At 44.7% G+C, this 26898-nt stretch overlaps 1 protein-coding gene across 7 annotated transcripts in view; it reads right to left on the minus strand.

Annotated features, from left to right (window-relative positions):
* Positions 1–26898, minus strand: part of PHF14 (PHD finger protein 14) — a 791087-nt gene that overhangs the window by 675097 nt on the left and 89092 nt on the right. For all 7 annotated transcript variants that reach the window (XM_069211832.1, XM_069211834.1, XM_069211833.1 and 4 more), the window contains exon 5: positions 13785–13944. In XM_069211832.1, coding sequence (XP_069067933.1) covers positions 13785–13944 — 160 coding nt within the window. The remainder of the gene's footprint in view (positions 1–13784; positions 13945–26898) is intronic.

Consider the following 26898-nt stretch of genomic DNA (forward strand, 5'->3'; position numbering starts at 1 on the left):
AACCAAGGCATCACTTCCCTTGCAACAGTAGGGAACCAAAGCATCTCTAGCTTTTTCGACATATCAACTCCCCTGCAGCCCGCACCATCTTTGTTTTTGATGTATCTCAAGTACTTTGCCTCAGTCAAGTGCTTCCAAGGAACCACAATTACATTTAATCTTCAAAAAGTGATATCTTTACTTGTGAATGTTGGATTGTGTTGGTCTCGTTTTACCCAGATAAATATTGGCTCTTTTTCTAATCTGTTGTGGAGTACTTTTGTGGTGTGGATGTATATATATATATATATATATATATATTCGTGGCATGTACAGCTGCAGATTCACATGCTGTGCATTATACTTCTGCCATCTAGTGTTGGGCTCTGAATGTTACAAGTTGTTTTTCTTCGAAGAAGTGTTTTCGAGTCACGAGATCGAGTGACTCCTCCTCTTCGGTTCCATTGCGCATGGGCATCAACTCCATGTTAGATTGTTTTCTCGCAGAGGGTAATGTAGGAGTGATAGAGTATGTAGGTGAAAAAGAAAAGAGATGTCCATGCTAATGCAAATATCTATCTCTCTCTCTCTCTCTCTCTATATATATATATATATATATATATATATATATATATATATATATATATATATATATATATATATATATATACACACACACACATATATATATATATATATATATGGAAAATGTCACTTACCCAGTGTACATCTGTTCGTGGCATTAGTCGCTGCAGATTCACATGCTGTGCACATTCCGCCATCTGGTGTTGGGCTCGGAGTGTTACAAGTTGTTTTTCTTTGAAGAAGTCTTTTCGAGTCACGAGACTGAGGGACTCCTCCCATTTCGGCTCCATTGCGCATGGGCGTCGACTCCATCTTAGATTGTTTTCCCCCCGCAGAGGGTGAGGTAGGAGTTGTGTATGCTAGTAATAGTGCCCATGCAATGGAGTAATGTACATAATGTAGTTTAAAGTAATATATTTACAAATATACAGATGTTCAAGATCAACTTCTAAACGGCTACAGGCTCCCGGGGAGGCGGGTGGGCGCATGTGAATCTGCAGCGACTAATGCCACGAACAGATGTACACTGGGTAAGTGACATTTTCCATTCGATGGCATGTGTAGCTGCAGATACACATGCTGTGCATAGACTAGTAAGCAGTTATCTCCCCAAAAGCGGTGGTTCAGCCTGTAGGAGTTGAAGTTGTTTGAAACAGTGTTCGTAGTACTGCTTGGCCTACTGTGGCTTGTTGTGCCGTTAGCACATCTACACAGTAGTGTTTGGTAAATGTATGAGGCGTAGACCATGTAGCTGCCTTACATATTTCGGTCATTGGAATATTTCCTAGAAAGGCCATGGTAGCACCTTTCTTTCTAGTTGAGTGTGCCTTTGGTGTAATAGGCATATCTCTTTTTGCTTTAAGATAACAGGCTTGAATGCACTTAACTATCCATCTAGCAATGCCTTGTTTAGAAATTGGATTTCCTGTATGAGGTTTTTGGAAAGCAATAAATAATTGTTTTGTTTTTCGAATTAGTTTTGTTCTGTCAATGTAGTACATTAACGCTCTTTTGATGTCTAATGTATGTAGTGCTCTTTCAGCTGCAGAGTCTGGCTGTGGGAAGAACACTGGTAATTCTACTGTTTGATTTAAGTGGAACGGTGATATGACTTTTGGTAAAAATTTAGGATTTGTCCGTAGAACTACTTTATGCTTGTGTATTTGAATAAATGGTTCTTGTATGGTAAATGCTTGAATCTCACTTACTCTTCTTAAAGGTGTGATGGCAATAAAAAATGCAACTTTCCATGTTACGTATTGCATTTCACAAGAGTGCATGGGCTCAAAAGGTGGACCCATGAGTCGTGTTAAGACAATGTTGAGGTTCCATGAAGGAACTGGTGGTGTTCTTGGTGGTATAATTCTCTTTAGATCTTCCATAAATGCTTTTATGACTGGTATCCTAAATAGAGAAATTGAGTGCGTAATTTGCAGGTAAGCTGAAATTGCTGTAAGATGTATCTTAATGGAAGAAAAAGCTAGCTTTGACTTTTGCAAATGTAGTAAGTATCTTACGATGTCTTTGGCAGATGCGTGTAAGGGTTGAATTTGATTATTATGGCAGTAATAAACAAATCTTTTCCACTTATTTGCATAGCAATGTCTAGTGGTAGGTTTCCTAGCTTGTTTTATGACCTCTATACATTCATGTGTAAGGTCTAAGTGTCCGAACTCTAGGACTTCAGGAGCCAGATTGCTAGATTCAGCGATGCTGGATTTGGGGGTCTGATCTGTTGTTTGTGTTGCGTTAACAGATCTGGTATGTTTGGTAGTTTGACATGGGGCACTACTGAAAGGTCTAGTAGTGTTGTGTACCAAGGTTGTCTTGCCCATGTTGGTGCTATTAGTATGAGTTTGAGTTTGTTTTGACTCAACATGTTTACTAGATATGGAAGGAGTGGGAGAGGGGGAAAAGCGTAAGCAAATATCCCTGACCAACTCATCCATAACGCATTGCCCTGAGACTGATCTTGGGGGTACCTGGATGTGAAGTTTTGGCATTTTGCGTTTTCCTTTGTTGCAAATAGATCTATTTGTGGAGTTCCCCAACTCTGGAAGTAAGTATTCAGTATTTGGGGGTGAATCTCCCATTCGTGGATCTGTTGGTGATCCCGAGAGAGATTGTCTGCTAACTGATTCTGAATTCCTGGAATAAATTGTGCTATTAGGCGAATGTGGTTGTGAATCGCCCAATGCCATATTCTTTGTGCCAGGAGACACAACTGTGTTGAGTGTGTCCCTGCCTGTTTGTTTAGGTAATACATCGTTGTCATGTTGTCTGTTTTGACAAGAATGTGTTTGTGGCTTATTATGGGTTGAAATGCTTTCAGCGCTAGAAATACTGCCAATAGTTCTAAGTGATTTATGTGAAACTGTTTTTGGTGAGTGTCCCATTGTCCTTGGATGATGTATTGATTGAGGTGTGCTCCCCACCCTATCATGGAGGCATCTGTCGTTATTACATATTGTGGCACTGGGTCTTGGAAAGGCCGCCCTTTGTTTAAATTTATACTGTTCCACCATTGAAGCGAGGTGTATGTTTGGCGGTCTACCAACACCAGATCTAGAAGTTGACCCTGTGCCTGTGACCACTGTGATGCTAGCCACCGTTGTAAGGGCCGCATGTGCAACCTTGCGTTTGGGACAATGGCTATGCATGAGGACATCATGCCTAGGAGTTTCATCACCATTTTGACTTGTATTTTTAGTTTTGGATACATGGCCTGTATTACATTGTGAAATGCCTGAACCCTTTGTGGACATGGAGTGGCAATCCCTTTTGCTGTGTTGATTGTCGCCCCTAAGTATTGCTGTGTTTGACACGGTATAAGGTGTGACTTTGTGTAGTTGATTGAGAAACCTAGTTTGTTGAGGGTTTCTATGACATACTTTGTGTGTTGTGAACATTTTTCTTGCGTGTTGGTTTTGATTAACCAATCGTCTAGGTACGGGAACACATGTATTTGCTGCCTTCTGATATGTGCAGCTACGACTGCCAGGCACTTTGTAAAAACTCTTGGCGCAGTTGTTATTCCGAATGGCAACACCTTGAATCGGTCATGTATCCCCTGGAATACAAACCTTAAGTACTTTCTGTGTGAAGGATGTATCGGTATATGGAAATATGCATCCTTTAGGTCTAGTGTTGTCATGTAGTCTTGTTGTTTGAGTAGTGGAATTACGTCTTGTAATGTCACCATGTGAAAGTGATCTGATTTGATGTAGGTATTTAATGTTCGGAGATCTAATATAGGTCTCAGACTCTTGCCTTTTTTGGGTATGAGAAAGTACAGAGAGTAAACTCCTGTTCCTTTCTGGTGTTTTGGTACTAATTCTATTGCTTCTTTTAGTAGCAATGCCTGAACCTCTAGTCCTAGAAGATCTATATGTTGTTTTGACATATTGTGTGTTTTCGGTGGGACGTTTGGAAGGAATTTGAGAAATTCTATGCAATAACCATGCTGGATAATTGCTAGGACCCAAGTGTCTGTTGTTATTTCCTCCCAATGTTTGTAAAATTTGGTTAGTCTCCCCCCCACAGATGTTATGTGTTGGGGATGTGTGACTTGGAAGTCACTGTTTGTTTTGAGGAGTTTTGGGACTGTGGAACTTTCCTCTATTCTTTTGGAATTGTCCCCCTCTATATTGTCCCCGAAAACTTCCCCGCTGATACCGGCTCTGGTAAGTGGGTCTTGTCTGTGAGGTTGTGGGTTCTGTGCTTTGTCCTCGAAACCCCACTCTAAACTGTGTTTTTCGAAATGTGCCTCTGCCCTGTGGGGAGTAGAGTGCGCCCATGGCTGTGGCCGTGTCAGTGTCTTTTTTAAGTTTTTCGATCGCAGTGTCCACCTCTGGCCCAAACAACTGCTGTCCGTTGAATGGCATATTGAGCACAGCTTGCTGTATTTCTGGTTTAAATCCTGATGTACGCACCCATGCATGTCTCCTTATTGTTACTGCTGTGTTGACAGTTCTAGCAACTGTGTCTGCAGCATCCATTGCTGACCGTATCTGATTGTTGGAGATACTCTGTCCTTCTACTACTTGCTGCGCTCTCTTTTGGAACTCCTTGGGCAAATGTTCTATAAAGTGTTGCATTTCGTCCCAATGGGCCCTATCGTATCTGGCCAACAAAGCCTGTGAATTGGCAATACGCCACTGGTTTGCTGCCTGTGCCGCCACCCTTTTGCCTGCTGCGTCGAATTTTCTACTTTCTTTATCTGGAGGTGGTGCATCTCCTGAAGTATGTGAGTTTGCTCTTTTGCGCGCAGCCCCTACTACAACTGAGTCCGGTGTTAGCTGTTGTGTGATGTACACGGGGTCTGTTGGTGGCGGTTTATATTTTTTCTCCACTCTTGGAGTAATGGCCCTTCCTTTTACAGGCTCTTCAAACACTTGTTTGGAGTGTTTTAGCATTACGGGTAGCATAGGAAGACTTTGATACTGGCTGTGTGTGGACGACAGTGTGTTAAAAAGAAAGTCGTCTTCAATGGGCTCAGCATGCAGGCTGACATTATGAAATGCCGCTGCTCTCGACACCACCTGTGCGTAGGCTGTACTATCCTCTGGTGGCGACAGTCTAGCTGGATAACATTCAGGACTATTATCTGACACTGGTGCGTCATAAAGGTCCCATGCGTCAGGGTCATCTTGACTCATTCCTGTATGAGTTGGGGATTGCATCATTGGTGGAGTGGCTACCGGTGATGGTTGCGGAGAGCATTGTGGAGATGGTGGCGAGGTTACTTGTTTAGCCACCTTTGCCTGTGGCTGCTTTTCTTTTTCCTGAAAGGCAAGTTTGCGTTTCATTTTAATCGGAGGGAGAGTACTGATCTTCCCTGTTTCTTTTTGGATATGGAGCCTTCTTTGTGTATAGTCTGGCTCTATTGTTTCCAATTCCTGTCCAAATCTATGTGTCTTCATTTGTGTGGACAGTCCTTGTTCCTCAGTGTAGGAACTTGTTTTCGGTTCCGAGGCCGGATGTTTCGGTATCGAAACCTTTTAGGCTGCTTTTTTCGGTTCCGACGAAACCTTCTTTACTTTCGGCGTCGTGGTCTCTTGGTGCCGACCTATTTTGGTGCCGCTATCTCGGTGCTGAACCTGCTCGGAGCCACTATCTCGAGCCCGAGATTGCTGTGTGGCGGTATCTCGACCGGAGTCGGATGCCTTCGCCCCCAGCGCGCCCTTTGTCGGTGCCGATGATCGGTCACCTATTTTTCGGGTTAAGCCATGGCCTGTTGGCGGTGGCGTCCCCTGGGCTTTAGTGTTTTTTTCGTGAGTTTTGTGGTTCGACGTCTTACTCACGGTTTTCGGCGTTTCTTCGGGATCGATCTCATCCGAGTCCGATTCATGGATGGAGAATGTTTCTTCCTCCTCCTCGAAACGCTCTTGTCCTGTCGGCGCCGACGCCATTTGCAGTCTCCTTGCTCTTCGGACTCTTAGTGTTTTCCTGGACCGAAACGCTCGACAGGCTTCACAAGTATCTTCCTTGTGTTCCGGCGACAAACACAAGCGGAATGGGGTCCGTTCCATCAGCCTTGAAGAGACACGTGGCCGGGCCGACCAGGCCCCGACGGGGGAATCGAAAAAACCCAGAAGGGCCACCGGAGCTCTTCAAAAGTCGGTGTCGATCTGTTGTAACTAACCCGATACCGAACGCAAACAATACCGACGATTTTTCTGAGATTCTAACTAACTTTCCTACCCGAAACACGGAGCGAAAAGGAACACGTCCGAACCTGATGGCGGAAAAAAAACAATCTAAGATGGAGTCGACGCCCATGCGCAATGGAGACGAAATGGGAGGAGTCCCTCGGTCTCGTGACTCGAAAAGACTTCTTCAAAGAAAAACAACTTGTAACACTCCGAGCCCAACACCAGATGGCGGGATGTGCACAGCATGTGTATCTGCAGCTACACATGCCATCGAACATATATATACACATACACACACACACACACATATGTACAAATGTTTTTAACTTAAACAACTACAGGCTCTCGGGGAGGTGGGAGGGTGCATGTGAATCTGCAGCGGAACATGCCACAAACAGATGTACACTGGGTAAATGACATTTTCCGTTCGGTGGCATGTGTAGCTGCAGATACACATATGCTGTGCATAGACTACAAAGCAGTTTGTCCTCCCATAAAAGCGGTGGTCAGCCTGTAGGAGTTGAATTTGTTTGAAATAATGTTCTGAGTACAACTTGACCTACTGTGGCTTGTTGTCTTGCTAAAACATCTACACAGTAGTGTTTAGTGAATGTATGTGGTGTTGAACAAGTAGCTGCTTTGCATATTTAAGCCATTGGTAGATTTCCCAAAAAAGTCATTGTAGCACCTTTTTTTCTTGTAGAATGTGCTTTAGGAGTAACTAAGGGTTGGCTTTTGGCTTTAATGTAGCATGTTTGGATTCATCTTACAATCCATCTTGCTAACCATTGCTTTGATATGGGGTTACCTGTATGAGGTTTTTAGAAAGCTACAAACAGTTGTTTAGTCTTTCTGAATGGTTTTGTTCTGTCTATATAGTACATTAGAGCCCTTTTAGTGTCTAATGTATGTAGAGCTCTTTCTGCCACAGAATCTGCTGTGGGAAGAAGACTGGCAGTTCCACTGTTTGATTTATATGAAAAGGCGAGACAACCTTTGCAAAAATTTGGGGTTTGTTCTTAGTACAACTTTATGCTTGTGTACCTGAAAGAACGGTTCTTCAATAGTAAAGGCTTGTATTTCGCTTACTCTTCGTAAAGACATAATTGCGACCAGGAAGGCAACCTTCCATGTTAAGAATTGCATTTGACATGAGTGCATAGGTTCAAATGGTGGGCCCATAAGTCGTGTAAGCACTATGTTTAAATTCCAAGAGGGAACTGGAGGTGTCCTGGGAGGAATGATGTGTTTTAAACCTTCCATGAAATAACAGGAACTCTAAATAAGGATCTGTGCTGTATATTTTGTAAATATGATGAAACTGCAGTACGATGTATTTTTATGGAAGAGAATGCTAAATTTGATTTTTGTAAATGAAGTAAATAGCATACAATATCTTGTATTGATGTTGTAAGAGGGGCAATCAGTTTAGATTGACAGTAATATACAAATCTTTTCCATTTGTTAGCATAGCACTGTCTAGTAGTGGGTTTTCTTGCTTGCTTATTAACCTCCATACATTCTGATCAAAGTTGTAAATATCCAAATTCTATGACCTCAGGAGCCAAATCGCTATATAGAGTGTTTTGGGATTTGGGTGCCTGATTTGTCTTTGTTTTGTGTCAACAGATCTGGTCGGTTTGGGAGTTTTGTACTACTGACAGGTCTAACATTGTTGTGTACCATGGCTGGCGGGCCCACGTTGGTGCTATGAGTATCATATTGAGTGAATTTTGACGCAACTTGTTGACTAGAAACGGAATGAGTGGGAGAGGGGGAAAAGCGTAAGCAAATATCCCTGACCAGCTGATCGATAGGGCATTGCCCTTGGATAGAGGGTGTGGGTACCTGGATGCAAAGTTTTGCCATTTTGCGTTCTGGCTGGTGGCGAATAGATCTATGTCTGGTGTTCCCCGTTGGCGAAAGTACTTGTGAAGTACTTGGGGGGTGAATTTCCCACTTGTGTGTTTGCTTGTGATCCCTGCTGAGACCGTCTGCTAGTTGATTGTGAATCCCTGGAATATACTGGGCTACAGGGTGAATGTTGTTGTGAATTGCCCAATGCCAAAGTTTTTGCACTAGAAGACAAAGTTGTGATGAGTGGGTTCCTCCCTGTTTGTTCAGGTAGTACCTTGTCGTCATATTGTCTGTTTTGATGAGAATGTGTTTGTGAACAAGAAGAGGTTGAAAAGCTTTTAGTGCTAGGAATACCACTAGCAGTTCTAAGTGATTTATGTGAAGTTGTTTGTGTTTGGTGTCCCATTGTCCCTGAATGTTGTGATTGTTGAGATGTGCTCCCCGATCATTGATGCATCTGTTGTAAGAATGGCGTGAGGCACAGGGACTTGAAATGGCCGCCCTTTTTTTAAATTTGTGTAATTCCACCACTGAAGCGAGATGTGTGTTTGGCGGTCTATCAACACTAGATCTTGAAGATGACCAGGTGCCTGTGACCATTGTTTTGCAAGGCACTGTTGTAAGGGCTGCATGTTTAGTCTTGCATTTGGGACAATGGCGATGCATGATGCCATCATGCCTAACAGTTTCATGACAAATTTGACTGTGTACTGTTGGTTTGGCTGGATTTGTGGTAATATGTTGTGGAATGATTGTGCCCTTTGTGGACTTGGGCTTGCAAGTGCTCTTTCGGTGTTTAATGTGGTTCCTAAATACTGTTAAACCTGCGCTGGTTGTAGGTGTGATTTTTGGTAGTTTATTGAGAAACCTAGTGTGTGTGGGGTGTTTATTACATAACGTGTATGGTATTGGCACTGTGTTTGACTGTTGGCTTTTATTAGCCAGTCGTCGAGATATGGAAAGACATGGATATGTTGTCTTATGTAGGCTGCGACTATGGCAAGGCATTTTGTAAATACCCTGGGAGCTGTTGTTATCCCGAAAGGTAACACTTTGAACTGGTAATGTTTTCCTTGTATTACAAACCTGAGATATTTTCTGTGCGCTGGATGGCTGGGTATGTGAAAATACACAATTTTTAGATCTGGTGTTGGCATGCAATCTTGTTGTTGTAACAATGGGACTACATCCTGTAGTGTTACCATGTGAAAGTGTAGGATGTAAAGATTGAGAGTTCTGAGATCTAGTATTGGTCTCAATGTTCTGTCTTTTTGGGGAATTAGGAAATACAGGGAGTAAACCCCTGTTCCTCTTTGATGATGTGGTACAAGCTCTATGGCTTGTTTGAGTAATAGTGACTGTACCTCTGTTTGCAAAATTGAAATGTGTTGAGAGGAGAGTTTGTGTGGTTTTGGGGGGTATATTTGGAGGAGTTTGTGCGAACTCTATGCAGTAACCATGTTGGATAATGGATAAGACCCAATTGTCTGTTGTGATGGGTAACCAGTGTGTGTGGAACTTTTGCAGTCTTCCTCCCACAGGGGAAGTGTGGTGAGGGAAGATGTGGATGAAGTCACTGTTTGGTATGCGTGGGTTGCTTTGAGGGATGATATTTTCCTCCAGATCTGGGAAATTGTCCTCTGTATGTTCCCCAAAACACCCCTCTCTGGTATTGTGTATGGTAAGAGGGTTTGGATTGCGAGGTTGATGGCTCAGATGTTTGGGGTCTAAAGCCTCCCCTATATTGAGGTTTTCGAAATGAGCCTCTGTATTGAGTTGAGTAAAGCACCCCCATAGCTTTGGCAGTGTCGGCGTCTTTTTTCATTTTCTCAATGGCTGTATCAACCTGTGTGCCAAATAGTTGGTGTTCGTTAAAAGGCATGTTAAGGACAGCCTGCTGGATTTCAGGTTTAAAGCCTGACGAGCTAAGCCATGCGTGTCGCCTAATGGTGACAGCCGTATTAATAGTTCTAGCGGCTGTGTCTGCAGAGTCTAACGCCGACCTGATCTGATTGTTGGTAATTGCCTGACCCTCCTCTACTATTTGCTGGGCTCTTTTCTGTTGATCTTTGGGGAGATGCTGGATAATGTCTTTCATCTCGTCCCAGTGTGCCCTGTTGTATCTGGCCATTAGAGCATGGGAATTGGCTATAGGCCATTGGTTAGCTGCTTGTGATGCTACCCTTTTACCCGCAGCATCAAATTGTTTACTTTCTTTATATGGTGGGGCTGCGTCCCCAGACGACTGGGAGTTAGTCCTCTTCCTTTCTGCGCTGACTACTACGGAATCTGGGGGTAGTTGTTGGGTAATAAAAGCTGGGTCTGAAGGAGGCGGCTTATATTTCTTTTCTCCCCTAGGAGTGATCGCTCTTGCTTTAACTGGTTCCTGAAAGATTTGATGCGCATATTTTAACATGCCAGGCAGCATGGGTAGACTCTGGTAGGTGGCTTGAGTTGAGGACAACGTATTAAATAAAAAATAATGCTCAAGAGGTTGTGTGTGCTATATTATGATATGACGCTGCCCTAGCTAGAACCTGCGTATATAGGTGCTATCCTCTGGAGGTGATGGCTTTGACGGGTAGCACTCTGGACTACTGTCGGAAATTGGATCATCATAAAGGTCCCATGGGTCAGTCGCATCTTGGTGTGATTGTGCAGAGTGTACTGGAGACTGTGCAGTGGGGGCAAAAGGTGGGGAGACCGTTAGGTGAGAAGAATGAGGAGGAGACTGGTGAGGTGAGAACTGAGTAGGCAGAGATTTTTGTCTCAGTTTTGGCACTTTAGCCAGTGGCTGGTCAGTGTCCAAATGTCCTTGAAAGGCCAGCTTCCTCTTTGTTTTTAGAGGAGGTGCAGTGAGGATTTTGCCAGTGTCTTTATGAATTTGGATTCTGGCCTGGTTTTCGTCAAATTCCTCCATTTGCGTAAGTTCTTCCACAAATCTATGGCTTTCTTTCAATTGCTTAGAAAGTCCATGCTCCTCTGTATATGTATGTTTTTTCGGCTCCGAAGCCGGTTTCTTCTGGATCGAAGGACCTGAAGTAGTTGTTGGTCTCGGTTCTGAGAGGGATTTTCGAGGCTTCGACTCATTGGGTCGGTGCTTGAGGATTTCGGAGCCTGTGCTTCGGCTCGAGTCCGAAGGCTTCGTGGTGTGGCCTTTCTCGGTGCCGAAGATGTTGCTTGGTTACCGGTAGTTTTCTTACGGGCAGAGCTATGGCCTTCTGACAGTGGCGTCCCCGAGGCCTTGTATTTGGGCTTGGATTGGGTCGGGGCAAGCGTACTCACATTATTGGTCGGTCGTGTCGGACTCGTGCTTAGAGTCGGACCCCCGAACGGAGACTGCGGTGTGGATCATCTCTTCTTCTGCGTCAAGATGTTCGGTGCTTCTGGACACCATCTCTAACCTTCGCGCTCTTTGGTCTTGCAGAGTCTTTTTCGAGTGGAAGGATCTGCAGGCCTCGCAAGTATCCTCTCGGTGGTCTGGAGACAGACACAGGTTACAGACTAGATGTTGGTCCGTGTAAGGGTAATTGGCGTAGCACCGAGAGCAGAATCTAAACAGGGTCTGGTCCATGAGGCTTCGGCAAGACTTTTGGTCGGGCCGACCAGGCCCAAGTTGGGGGCGGGTGCCCCGAAGGGCAAGTAGAGATCTGTGTCCACCTGTACCGAGATGTCGATAATAGATGGTACTTGATCTAAAACAATACAAACGAATTTAGAGAGTTTGTAGTACTTTTCCGAATCGAACAACCGGAGTGAAAAGAAACCCGTCCGAACCCGATGGCGGAAAGAAAACAATCTAAGATGGAGTCGATGCCCATGCGCAATGGAGCCAAAAAGTAGGAGTCACTCGGTCCCGTGACTCGAAAAGACTTCTTTGAAGAAAAACAACTTGTAACACTCCGAGCCCAACACTAGATGGCAGGACCTGTGCATAGCATGTGTATCTGCAGCTACACATGCCAGCGAACATATATATACATATATACATACACACACACAAATACTTTACACATTGCCGCTGAGATAAGCCTGACTGCTCGTGCCAAGCTACCAAGGGAATAAGCAGGGTTAATTTTTGGTGTGTAGCTCCCTTACCCCAACTGGAGTCCCTACTTGGACAGAGTTCAAACAACTGCCAACTAGAGACCCCATTTCTAACAGTTGTTTTGCTATGTCCCACTAAATGAACAATTATCAACAGAAAGGAGATATTTATGGCAGTAGTTTATTTTCTAGATAATTATATGAAATATAAAATCTTGGCATGTTCCTACACAATCTGAACTAAAGTGTTTTTTTTTTTTTTTTTTTTTTTTTTTCTGCATCAAACTGATTCCAATATCTTTTTGTGACAAATATCTAGCTGCTTTTCAGTGTGTTTAATTTTGCATTACAGATTCTACTTTCATTCTTCATGTCTGTGAACATCCTATCGCTGACATTTGGAAGAGCATCAAAAATGTAAGCTGTTTGTGTAAAGGATAGTGGTATTATAAGGAATAAAATACCACTGATGCACAATATAAGGATATTGCAGGTCAACTCAGAATTCCATAACTATTTAAAGTAACTCAGCCTTCGGTCTCGCTCACCTATAATGTCACAGAGCTCCTAGGTGTCATGTAATATTCTTATAATGTATGGTAGGGGGTACTTTACCCTATATGTAATCATACTGTATTTAAGTGGATATATTTTCACTGAATTACAAAGAACGTATTCACCTTTTCTAGAGCATGAAACTACTTCAATGCACTCTATTCCACAATTTTATGATAATCACCTAGGGCTTCATACTGAAAATCTCTGGATTTGACTATGCAAATAAGAAAAATTCTACCATTCACACATTCTACGTGCCTGCACCATCTACCTAGCTATGCTCCCATCACACAATTGAAACTAATCACAAAATTGCAGCCATGTTTTGGGAACAATAAATATTTCCTGATAATGTTAACCCATATGAAGACTCACACAAGCCCTGTGTTCCTGCATACTATTGTTTGCATTAAATTGTTGAGGTTACATTACCTAATGAAACTGAGCTCCAGCAGTGTCTACTCTCAATAGATTATGACTACTGCATAGAACATGCAGTACAATCCTACAGGATTTTGCCATGCTTATAATATAGGATTGCCTATGTCCCAAGGCCAGCTCTCAAAGAAGCTTTAAAGCACGTTTAATATTATGGCCATACATAGAAAGAGAATAAGTGATGTTACATAACAGGAAGCTAACAAAGTAAGTTGTGCTTAGGGAGGACATGCAACACAGCATGCACATATTACAGAAAATTCATGAAAATCGAATAAGCAATCTATATGACTTAGGGCTATATTTTTAAATACCTGCATTACAAAATACCCGTTTATGTCGGGTTTATTTCATGTAACTCAGATAACAAGCATTAGTAAAGCCACCAGACCCCACTTTGTGACCTATTTTCTTCTCCAATGCTTTCTGTCAGCTATGGCTATTCTCCACTGGAGGAAAAACACAAGGGGAAGGCCAGCCATAGAAAACGAAGCAATCAAATAAGAATGACAATAAAGCCAACAAACAGTAATCAATGGGTGTGTTCTATCATCACTACGTTTTTGGTATGGTACATAAGAGTCTACAGCCTACAAGCAGCTAGAAGCTGTACGGTAGGGAAGTAAAAATATAAATTTCATTTAAACAAGTGAATACTTTTCATACCGTCCAGCATCTGTTTCTTTAAAGATCCCATCTTGATTAGGACATAGTTCACAGCTAGGAGAGACTCCGCACTTACAGGCATCACAGAACCATGGCTCTGTCGAGTTTTCTGAAGCTGAACTCATAATGGAATCACTTTCTCCATCCACACCATAGCACCCTAGGAAGCGAGGAAAAAAAGCAGTTACAGGTACAGACACCCTCTTCAGTCAAGTATTGAGAAGCATACAAAATCACCAGCAACATTCAACTTAACATATATTTCTTAGTGAAATGGTTTAATTTATTATTCAATTCATATACTAAAGAAGCTTAACAAAGAAGTAGAGTTTTCCAGAAAAAAACAGTTTATATCAGGACTCAGAAAATCATGCAATGCAACAACTTCATCACTGTTAAACTATGTTTGTTCTGTCAGACAAATAATCTGCTTCTTAGTGTTAAAATAAAGCTAGAAGCAGTATTTGCACTGTTTTTTTTTTAGGTCTAGCCCAGGCCATACTCTCCCACACTATTGCTGATGGGAGGGACGCAGCTAAGTTCACCATACGTTGTGGGCTGGATACGATCCACTCACTAAGCAGAGCAGCTTCATCATCAGCAGCCCTTAGGCCCCGCACCTGTTTGAGAACCACTGGCATTTCAAGGGATGTCCTGGTATCGATCATGGACATGGCCTTTGATGGCTCCACGCCCTTCCGAGACAAGGTGGAATCAGAGCTGGAGTGTCCTTGGGCCTTTCTATAGCCCCTAGCCAAACCCAGTCCGCCATTTTATCTCTACAGAAGGGGCTCCCAACCGCATCTCTATTCACCCAGCCACCACGGCGTACAAGCTCCCGAGCCCCGGCTTGGCCAAGGACACAGTACCCATAGGTCAGGTAGTCAGGGGTTAGAGCAGTCCACCACCACCCCTCTCCAGCAGCCACAGCATACAAGGCTCTTTAGTTTGCCATCTGACCACCAGGGGCATCAAGTGGAAGGCAGTATACGCCGGAACCTGCACCATGGAGGTCAGAAACATCTGACCTCGGGGTTCTCCAGATCATGCGAAGGGGCTAGTCCCTCCATTTCGTGACTAAACCTACAACCACGCCACCCACTTACAACAGGCTAACGGAGGACCACATCTTTTTACTCTGCCAGGAAGTGGCAGCTCTTTTAGCCAAGGGAGCCATATAGCTGGTGCCGGCATCAGAGGTAGGTTGTGACTGTTATTTCAGCTACTTTCTAGTGTCTAAGCAGGTCAGAGGCCTTCGTCCTATCCTAGACCTGACCCGCTCACTTACTTCCTAAAAAAGGAGAAATTCAAGATGCTCAAGTCCTGTCTGCCCTCGACCGGGGAGACTGAATATGAATACTGCATAAAACATACTTCCACATTCCTGTCTTGTCTGCTCACAGTCCCTTCCTGTAGTTCACTGTAGGCCACAAACATTTTCAGTTTGCCTTTTTCAACTTGGGCCATATCAGCAGCCCTTGAGTGTTTATAGAGGTGATGGCAATGGTTGTAGATCATCTACAGAGATTAGGGGTACCAGTCTTCCTTTATCTGTATGATTGGATGTTGAAGGTAGGTTCGTCCCAGGCTGTCTCCCACCTCCAGACTACAGCGGACCTCCTGCACACGTTGGGCTTCACCACCAATGTGCCGAAGTCACACCTGATCTCTTCTCAGACGCTCCTATGCATCTGAGCTGTTCCGGACAGAATGCAGTTTCTGGCTTTTCCGCCTGAACAGTGAATCCAGGATATTTTGGGGACGATTACGCTATACCAGTCTCTGTCCTGGGTTTTGTTGAGACTGGCTATGAGGCTGCTGGGCCTCATGGCCTGCATCCTATTTGTGACTCATGCCTGTTGGCATCTGAGGGCTCTGGAGTGGGACCTGAAGTTCCAGTGGGTCCTCTCCCTTATCCAGCTAGATCTGACAGTAGTGACAATCCTGGCCATCTGGGAGACGAGAAGATCTGAGTACTCTGGTCCCCAGTAGAATCCTGACTCCAGGTAAACCTGCTGAAGCTTTGTGAGATCCGATTGGCACTGAAAGCCTTTCTACTTTACATCAAGTGAAGGCGTTTGCAGGTGTTCACAGACAACACCACCACCACCATGTGACGCCATTTGACACCATGTGATACTGAAACAAACAGGGCAGGGTAGGGTTGTGGATCCTCTATCAAGAGGCTCTATATCTCTGGGCATGGCTGGAAGGGCAAGGCGTTCAACACCTGGCAAGTTTACTGAAGGCCAGAGCGGACAAATTCAGCCTAAGATGCCTAGCAGATCATGAAGGGTGTGTATCTAGCGGTGGTGCAAACTTTTTTTCAACCACGGGAAGAGCCTTGGTTAAACCTGTTCACCATCTGCAAGAACGTGCAATGTCAGCAGTTCGATACGCTGCAATTTCCAAGGTGGCTCTCGCTCAGGGATCCTTTTTATCTTGAGTGGAGCTCCAGCATCCTGCACGCATTTCTGCCAATACCACTCCTTCCCAGGAAATCTCAAAAAGCTCAGGAGCGACAGATCAAAGTCATCCTTATGGCTCTGGACTGGGCTTGGAGAATCTGATATCACCGGGTTCTTGAACATGTCCACCAGTCCTCCACTCAGGCTGCAACTTCCAGAAGATCTCCTGTCGCAGCAGCTGGGGAGGGTTCTACACCCAAACTCATCAATGTTCCACCAACAGCTTTTGACCTTCAGTCCCAAGTCTGTAATGTTATTTTGGCAGCTCGGCATCCCTCCACCAAAACAATACACGCCGGCCGTTGGAGAAATATTCGTGGTGTACAGGAAAACAGGTTGACTCCTTATCTGATCCCTTTCTCAGGTTCTGCTGTTTATTTTTACCCTAGCCCAGCAGGGATCTGCATTGGGCACTTAGAAGTGTCATTTTTCTGCCATCTCTACTTTTTTGCGGCTGCCAGATCAGCATTCTCTCTTCAAATCCACTATTGTTAATACATTCCTTAAAGGTCTGCAGCACACATTCCCCTCAGCTCCCTTTGTTATGCTTTAGTGGGATCTCAACTTCATCTTTACCTTTCTACTGTACATTCCCTTTGAGCTACTTCGTTCTTGCCATCTTAGGCTCTTCACCATCAAGACGGCCTTTCTGGTGGCAACTGCATCTGCCCAGAGGGTCAGTGAGATACAGCCGGTGTCTTCCTCCTTACAATGTTTTTTAGCTAAGACAAACTGGTTCTTTGAAGCATCCTTCTTGCCAAGGTAGTCATCTTGTTCCAAGTAGGCCAGTCCATACTTTTGCCTACCTTTAAAGCTCCGTCTCATCCCTCTAAGGAAGAGGAGAGACTCTAACAGCTGGACCCAAAAGGAGCGTTGCAATTCTACATTGACCACTCAAAACCACTCTGGGTGGACAATCAACTCTTCATAGGGTATGTCAGAGCCAAGAAAGAGGAGGCAGTGCAGAACCCGATGGATTGTGTTCTGCATTAAGATCTGCTATGCATTGTCCAAGAAGCAAGCTCCAGAGGGCTTGCAGGTTCATTCCACCAGAGCAAAGGCTGTGACCATTGAGACATGCAGGCAGGGAAAGAGATGAAACGATTGCTCTTGCACACAAAAAGCTGCATGTTTAGCATCTCCTTGTGTGCAATAGCAATGCCGGCTCCTGCAGGAGGCCGGTGCCGGCTGGGAACGTAGGTATCTTGAGGCTCCCCCTGTGGTCCCACTGCACATTGGTCACCATAAGGGGCACCTAAGAGACATGACTGGGCACCGGGGGATGGGGTCCCAAAAGCCAAAATTGGCCAGGGGAGGGGGTCCTTGGGGCAAAAATCGGCCCAGGAAAGGGGGCACCACAACCCCCAAGGGGCTTCTCTATTAAGTGTGCTTACTCAGCGATTCTATATTAAAAAACAATCTGAAATCCTTCATGGTGGTGAATGCATCATTGATCTACTTAAGCCAATCTGTTTGTGACTGTGCTGAGTGGGTTCTTTCTTGTCCTCTCCTGGTGAGGGCAGAGTCCATGGTTCTCCCTTTAAATTTCTACAAGTATGCAAATCACTGGGAAGCTCTGCTCGCTTGCCCCTGCACCATCCACCTTAGCATTATGGAAGGTCTTCCTGCCTTTTTACCAGGATGATGGACATCTTACCAAAGGGCCCCCAATAAAATTGTCACCTATTATGGTTCACCAGTTCTTGATGCTGAGGGATATCAGGGCACCTTCACAAAACAAAGAAAAACTTATGTAATATAGATAAGAGGAAGGACCCCGGTTTGGTGGAGATTTAGGTCTTTGTAGTCTCACTGGCCTCTCTATAGGAAGATTCATGTTATCACAGATTTGTAGATTAAGATGCACCAAGAGCAATCATATTGCCAAAATGCCCACAAGGTCACTGGTGACTTTTCCTTGTGCTCCATTACGCAGCTGTAGTGTAGAATACGTACTGGACATTCACCAAAGGAGGCAGAAAGCACTCCACTTGGGTAGATATTTTGTGCAAAACTGTGGACTCTTATTGAATAAAAGGATTCCTTTGTGGCCGAATCACTCACACAGCTACTGACACCCACACAGACACACACAACACCCACTCAGACACTCATGCACCCACTTACAGACCCACTCAGACATTCACATACCCACTCAAAGACCCATTCAGATACTCACACATCCACTAACTGACCACTCACAGACCCACTCAGGTTCACACATCCACTACCAGATCCACTCAGACTCATGCACCCACTCACAGACCCAGAGACTCACTCACAGACCAAGACAGACATACACACACTCACAGAGACACTCTCATACCCAGAAACATCCTCTCACACCTATTCTCGCACCCAGACAGACACTCTCATACAGAGAGACACCGACTCACATCTATTCTCACACCCAGCGAGACAGGCCCTACAGGCAACCCCTCCTTTTGGCCGTGCACGGCATGAGGTTGAATGGTTATGGGGGATGGCCGAAGGCCATGCATGGTGCAGGGTTGGGTGGTTATAGGAGCTTGGCCTGAGGGCCTGGCTAGCCATGCGCTGCAGTGCTTGCATTAATGTACTTTACATTTTTAAAAACTGAGAAATTCACTTAAACCAAAAGTTACTGGCACGTTAAAGTGAGAAAAGAGAATTAGAAAAAAAACATTGAAATTCACTTAAAAAAAAACAAAGGTTACAGGGACGTTATAGTTAGGTTCTGAATTTACTCACACAAAGCCATAGAAATTCCGCATTTCAGGTAACTATAACTCGCGCCCTCGCCATGCACTAATTACCCCAGACATTACAGCACTCATGAAAACTTTTATAACATCAATAAAAATATCAATGAAACATTAGAGGTCAAATTACTGAAGAAAAACTGTACATGGCTGGGGCGTGAGTTATAGGTACCTTAAGGTACAAGGTGTAGTTGCAAATGCAGAACCTAAAAAGTCCCTGCAACCTTTTTTTTTAAGTGAATATATATATATATAACAGAAAAAGGTATATAAAAAAACACTGAATAGGAAGCAGGCAACTGAGATTGAGGGAGGTTACTAATATAACAGCTCAGGGTAAGGCAGGGTTGCAAAAACTATCTCACCTGTGGAAAAGCTGGGAGCAGTAAGTAAAAGCTACACTCCTGCTCCCTTGTGTGAGGTGAAGAGGGCACAACTTACTCCTGCTCTAGGCCTAAGCTTGAAATATCTACTGCTTCTTTTTTCTTTCTTCTCAAAAGGTACCACTAAACCCAAGAGCAGGTGTAGGGCCAAAATCCAACTAACAGTGAGAGGCAAAACAACAAACCATTTTTGGCTCATAGAGTCATAGGGCACGTACATTCGGATTCACTCATTTCATTGTTGAAAAAGGGAAACAATCCGTTCCATATCTCAATGAAAACTTTAAAGCAATTTAGTATGTAAAAAAGTAAACAAATGTCATGTTACATCAAGTCATTAGGTATTCCTATGATAAATATTCTAATCACACTAACCTCAATAAGACAATGTCTATTTTCATTATTAACAAATGTTATTGTGCTGTGCTCAGAAATTTAAACAACAGTTCACGTGTTCTTTTATGGATGTTAACTGATAATACTTTTCTACCACGCAATGATCTATACATCAAACATTTTGTGAACAATCGTGTAATTACTTCTTCTGGAGACAAAACACATTAGCAACACAAAGCCTTCGAAACATAGATACAACAGTTAGAACCTACTCCACAGCCAGTGGGCAAGCAAGAGTTACTGGGCCACAACTCTGGGGATTGGAGCCTTTTGTCACTGTTGCCTTGAGAAACTGCGTGCCAACTACAACCTTCCCACATCTAACTCACTCAATAACAGGGACAAGCAGTCAAAGCCTTCACAGGTTGTTAGTGTGGCTGTAAAGGCTCAAAACTCAAGCATCAGTCTCAATAAGTACTTTCCAGCTCAGTGGCGTAGTTTATATGAAGAGAACTATTTTAATTGTGCACAAAAAAAAAAAAATACTGCAGGTGCAGCAAAGTTTCCAAACACAGAAAGATATTCCCATGGGCAATTTCAGTCATGCAGGCATTGAATTGATCAAGGTACTGGTGTCTGTCTGAAAGGGAGTCTGTGAGGGAGAGAATGAGCTGCAGGGCTCTGGCAGAGGAGAGGACACATCAAAAAAGTCAGAATTAAATTCAAATCCCATTGAGGCATTACAAACGGAGTGGGAGGAAACTTGTTAGTCAAGCCTTTAAGGAATCTAATAACTATAGGGGACTTAAACAAGGAAGGTTGATCAGGAAGGCAAAGAAAGGCACACAGCGCTGACAAATAACCCTTCACAGTCGCAACTGCACAACCTTTCTGTGCCAAGGAAAGGGCAAAAAGCAAAATATCAGACAAATGAGCCTTGAAGGGATCAATTTGCCTCTCTCCACACCAAGAAACTAATTTTGCCCATCTGTTAGCATAGACAGTCTTGGTGGCGTGTCGCCTGGCCGATAAGATAACATCCACCACTTCTGAAGGGAGAGAAAAGGAACTCAGATTGCCCTGTTCAATCTCCAGACATGTAGGTGCAGACGCTGGAGGTGGGGAGTAGAACCTGCCCCTGCGAGAAGAGGTCTACCCTCTAAGGGAGAAGGAGCGGCAGACACAGTGAGAGTTGGAGAAGGTCTGTGTACCACACCCTTCTTGGCCAATCTGGGGCTATTAAAATGACTTGAGCCAGATCTTGGCGAATCTTCCTCAGAACTCGAGGAATCAAAGGTCTGGAGGGAATGCCTAAAGCAACTGGTCGCACCAAGACATCTGAAATGCGTCCCCCAATACCGCCTGCAACGGATACTGGAGGATGCAGAACGACGGGCAGTGTGCGTTCTCCTGAGTGGCAAACAGTCTATCTGTGGAAATCCCCACATCCGGAAGATGGGAAGAACCAGATCTGGATGGAGACACCACTTGTGATCGGCCAAGAAATGCCAACTGAGAAAGTCCGCACGTACGTTGAGAACTCCGGCCAGATGGTTTGCTACTCTGCAAATCAGATGGTCCTGTGCCAAGGACAGAGCCGCAGAGCCTCTCTGCAGAGAAGGTACGACCCTACTCCTCCCTGTTCCTTGATGTACCACATCGCGGTAATGTTGTCCGTCAAGACTTGAACTGACTGACCGCAAAGGTACGGGAAGAAAGCCTTGAGAGCCAGATGTATTGCCCATAATTCTAAGAGATTTATGTGAAACATCTGTTTCACTGGAAACCAATGACCTTTGACCTCCAGGTCCACCAGATGAGCTCCCCACCCTTGAGTGGACTCATCCGTTATCACTGTGGCCACCGGAGGTGGTAGACAAATCGGCCTTCCTTGGGAAAGGTTGCTGCCCACAGCCCACCATCGTAGATCCACTGCAGCGTCTCTGGAGATCATTATCGGCTCCTCAAGATCCCCTTTGAGTTAAAACCACTGCTTGCAGAGGCACCACTGGAGAGCCCTCATGTGCCAACGTGCATGAGTGAGCAACAAAATGCAGGAAGTGAATAGACCGAGCAGACGTAGGACCTTGACAACTGGAACAGCTGCTCCATTCTAAAACATTGGAATCAACGCCTGAATGTCACGAATCCCCTGAGGAGGGTAGGCCTGATTCAATGTTATGTCCAGTACTGCCTCTATGAACAGGAGGCACTGGGAGGGCTCCAGGAGAGATTTGGGCACATTTACTGTAAAGCCCAGGCTGAACAACAACTGGGTTGTCACTTGCAAGTGATGCAGCACAAGCTCTGGGGACCCGGTTTTTATCAGCCAATCGTCCAGGTAAAGGAATACAGAAATTCCCTTCCTTTTGAGGTCCACTGCAACCACTGCCATCACCTTCGTGAAGACTCGAGGTGCGGAAGTAAGACCAAAAGGAAGGACCGCAAACTGGCAGTGTTGCGACCCTACCACAAACTGGAGATACTTCCTGTGCGACTTCAGAATGGGGATATGAAAATAGGCATCCTACAAGTCGACAGACACTATCCAGTCTTCCTTGTTCAACGCAAGAAGCACGTGTGTTAGAGTCAGCATTTTGAACTTCTCCTGTTTGAGGAACCAACTCAAAATCCTCAGATCCAGGATAGGCCTCAATCGACCATCCTTCTTGGGAATCAGGAAATACCTTGAATAACATCCCTGCTCTGGAACCAACTCCACTGCACCCTTTAACAAAAGGACCTGCACCTCCTGTTAAAGCAACAGGAGCTGATCTTCCGTGAAAAATGAATGATGGGGAGGGACAGGAGGGGGAAACTCCAGAAAAGGAAGGGCATAACCTTTCCCCACAATATTCAGCACCCAAGAGTCCGCTGTGATTAACTCCCACTCGTGGAGAAAATTAGGTAACATCCCCCCTACAGGACAAACAGGATGTAAAATGGAGAGAAAACTAGGGCTGCTTTCCTTGATGGGCATCCCCAGAAGAAGAGGATTAAGCAGAAGGCTCCTCGCATCCTAACCCTTTCCCGACCTCTATAAGATCTGTAGAGAGGGTTGGCAGGCTGCTGAACGCTGGATAGATAAAAACCTCCTGTGGATCACTCAAAAACATATACGTGTTGAGTATTTCAATACAATGGATTCATGTAAGTTCTTAATTAGTTTAAACCATCATAGAGTCGAAAATAATACTATATTCAGTGAATTGAATGTGGCAAGGACATATATCCAATTTTTAATACATACATAAATAATAAAACATATAAGGAAAACTGACAACAAAACACAAAGATCAACTATTCAAAGTCTATAAAAATACAATCCACATTTGAGCAACTCAGTCCATCCAATATATGTCGTTTGTCTGCTTGTAGATCAGAGGTTTCATCTCCTAATATAATCCATTCAAGGAAGATGTTGCTTGTAATCATAGGAATCAACTTAATAGAATCTCCGGACCAGCCGGCACGTGTTTCGTCCAAAATGCAGACTTTATCAAGGGTTTTATATATGGGCTTTATCCCAAAATGTTCCTGTATGTATAAATCAATCAGTACCAGTAAAACTTTATCTCCATATGGCTATTGGTACACTAAGAATATTCAAGGAATCAGTCATCTCCAGGGCAATTTAATAGACCCCATGTCAATTTGTTCCGTCGTCATATTCGGAGAATAAACAAGCAGCAGTCAGTGGATAGTGGCCATCCACGGAAAGAGGACGTCCAGCCAAAACCCCTGAACCTTTGAAAAGACCTAAAGGGTGTAGACGATAAAGCTTGGAGTCCCAAAGAACTTGCAGTAGCCCTGCTGTCTTTAAAATCATTCCAAAGCTGAGTCTGCTTTGGAACCAAACAACGTCTCGCCATCAAAAGGAAGGTCCATAAGAGTAGCCTGACCATCAGTGGAGAAACCAGAAGCCCTGAGCAAGGCATGCCTCCTGGTTGCCACTGAAGTGCCTATCGCCCTGGCAACCAAATCTGCTGTGTCCAAGCCAGTTTGAATAACCTGCTTGGCTGGCCAACAGGAGTTCATCAAACTGTCCCTGCACATCCTGAGGCAATCTTAGTACAACAGCTCTTGCCGAGTCCATCAGGGTATGGATATACCTCATCAGCACACACATAGCATTGAGAGACTTCAAGGCCATACTGCACAAGGAGAAGACCCTTTTAGCAGGGAACGAACCAGGAGCAGACCTCTCAGAACAAGAGGCTTGAACCACCAAGCTCTCAGGCGTTGGATGCTGTGACAGAAACTGTGAATCCCCTGGAGCAACTCTGTACATCCTAGCCACAGTCCTGGAAACTGCTGGATTTGTGACAGGCTTCCTCCAAATGTCCTGAATGGGCTCAGTAAGGGTATCATTAAAAGGGAGGAGATGCTCAGAAGACTTAGCCAATGGATGTAACACCTCAGTTAAAATGTTTGTCTTAGTCTCTGACGCAGGCAAAGGAAGGTCCAAAAACTCAGCAGCCTTTCTTATTGCACTGTGGTAAAAAGCTACTTCCACTGTGAGCTCACCAGGGGATGAGAAATCCCACTCAGGTGATGTATCCAAGCCACTTGCAGAGTCTAAGCCCTGAAATTCACCAACAGCCTCCTTCCTCCAACAGCTGTTGCCGATACTTCTGCTCCTCCACGAGCCTCAAGGCCCTTCTCCTCGACCTCAGTCTAGACTCCAAACGCCAATCAACAGAGAATTAGCTGACGTCGACGAAACCGGTTTCAAGGCAGATGGGCGCTCCAGCGGAGGAGAGGATGGACAGAAACTGTGGGTCGAACGGGATCCATCCGGCGCCGGCATCGACGCCGAACCAGAACCTTCACCCAGACAGAAAGGTATAAATGGAGCCAGCTTGTACGCCGCAGGTGAAGCCAGTGTTAATGCTAACGGACCCGTGGGACCAGCAGGCGCACTAGCGTGCACCATAGCTCTGTTAAAAATGCTAAACATAGCCTTGAGGAACGCTGATGGGTCCACTTCCTGAGTCGAGAAGGCAGGTAACCTCTGTTCCTCCTGAGGAGTCTGAACTGACTCTGATGCCTGCACACCCGTCTCTTGACCATGAGTGGTGACAGGAGAAAACTGAGGCGTAGGGTTCACCGGGGACTCGGAGACCTCTATCAAAGTCGGCGCCGGAGAATCCTGTGGAATCTGAGGCTGAGGAGTCACCGTAGGACTGATCTCCCATGCCGCACAGCACCTTCTCGGAGGTGGCTGAGATCGATCCCTGGAAGAACGGCATAGAGATTTGTGCTGGTGTCGCTTCCTATGCGACCTCGAGGACTTATGCAATGAAGTATCCCTCGTCTTTGATCTTCGATGACCCCTTTTCTCCTTAGCTTTCGCCAAGAAGACCTTAGCCTCTCTCTCTTTCAAGGCCTGCAGGTTTATCCGCTGGCAGGACATGCATCCCTCCACATCGTGGACTGAGCACAGGCACCACAAGCAATTCTCATGAGGATCCGTCACCGGCATGTGACCCCCCCCACTCATACCAAGGCTTTTTTCAGTGGAGACATTGTAACGCTCAACAACAATTCCTCAAACAGTAACTGTTCAAGAAGTAGGAAAAAACCCTTAGGGTCAAAGGCGCGGAAAAATGGAAAGGACGTCAGTATGCTGGCGAGGACTTCTTACTGCCAAGATGACATCAGACGGCGTCGCGTGCGGGGGCGTGCAATTGTGAAGTCCTAATCGATGTGAGGAGCTAGGAATAACATTTCCCTTGAATGCTGGCGCATCGGGAGAATTCATACGGTAAGGAATCCACAGGTAGTTGTTTCCATCAGAAAGAGTGGTGTTTGTTTATGATTTTCTCTGAGTCCTTGGCTGGGGATGGTAGCTGGAATATCTGTCTGTAGTTGGCGAGCATTGAAGGGTCCACAGAGTTTCCTCCCAAATAGGAGAACAACTGAGGGTTTCCAAGCATCTGGGAATGTCTCAGAAGAGATGGAGACATTCAGAACGGCGGTGTGATTTTGTTGCTGAAGAACGGAGAGAGATTATTGCAGAGATCCTGCAAGGGTGTGATTGAGTTGGAGGTGGCCAATAGTGAGGTGTAATATTTCATAACAGTGAAGATTTCTTTGCTTCTATTGGTTCAATGCGGTCTGCCAGAGAAAAACGTTAGGTGGTCCAGATCATTTAATGTAAGTGTCTTACGAGGGATTTGAAAGTGCTTCTGTCTACATTGTTGTGGCTCATTCTCAATTTTCACTCTAGTTGTTTGCAGAGGCTCTTTATAAGACTGACTTCCTCCATGTACCAACTGGTATTTTGTACTGAATCTTATTGTATTGATGTTTGCAGGGGACAGGGAGTTGTCACAGGAGGTGACCCAAATTTTGAAATTCTTGATGGCTTTAGGGAGGCTGTTGCTGTGCAATTTGGTGGGTGATCAGAGAGGTGTTCCAGTCCTCGTCAGTGATGATGTTCCAGTTTTTGGTGGGCTGGTCTGTTGGTGGTAAGTGTCCGTTGGACCAGGGCAGGGATGCGTAAATAGGGAAGCGTAGATATCCCGTGATGTAGGAAGGGCCCTTCACTCATTGGGTACAAGTGAAAAAGAATAAGCGTTTGTGAGTGACCCAGGAAAACATACACTGAACTTGTCTACACAAGTTAAGAAATCTACATTTCTATTTTATTCATTGACAAGAATACAAATTCATTCTTCTTTGCATTTAGCTGAAAGGGGCTTTAGGCATCAGACATAAATGATAGTGAGGTGCTCCTTACATAGGTAACATGATATAGGTATGACATTTTCAGGTACAGCTGAGTATCTTTCCCAAACCTAAGCATCATTGTTTCTTTTTTGGTCCAAAAGGCTCCAATGGTATTTCTGTATAGACATAGAAGACCACAGAAGAAAATATTGAACATTAGGTACACCACAGTTTATGAAGTTGTGTGAAGTTGTGCTTCGATCTGAAGATGATGTAGATGAACTTCTTTCAGTTTGTTAGGTATGAACCTGTACCACTGCAATGAAGTCCAGTTAAAGACAGGGTCCTGAGCAAGGCTTGTCACTCAGTGGTGGCAAGGGTATTGAGAAATCAAGATGAATGAGAAGATGGGTGCTACCATTCTCTGTGATGTACAGTGTATCCTTGACCACTAGGTTGGTGCCCGTTTCAAAGCTCCATAGTGGGTTGAAGCCAGAATGATGGTCCAGTA

This window comes from Pleurodeles waltl, chromosome 10, assembly GCF_031143425.1.
Source record: "Pleurodeles waltl isolate 20211129_DDA chromosome 10, aPleWal1.hap1.20221129, whole genome shotgun sequence".
NCBI lineage: Eukaryota > Metazoa > Chordata > Amphibia > Caudata > Salamandridae > Pleurodeles > Pleurodeles waltl.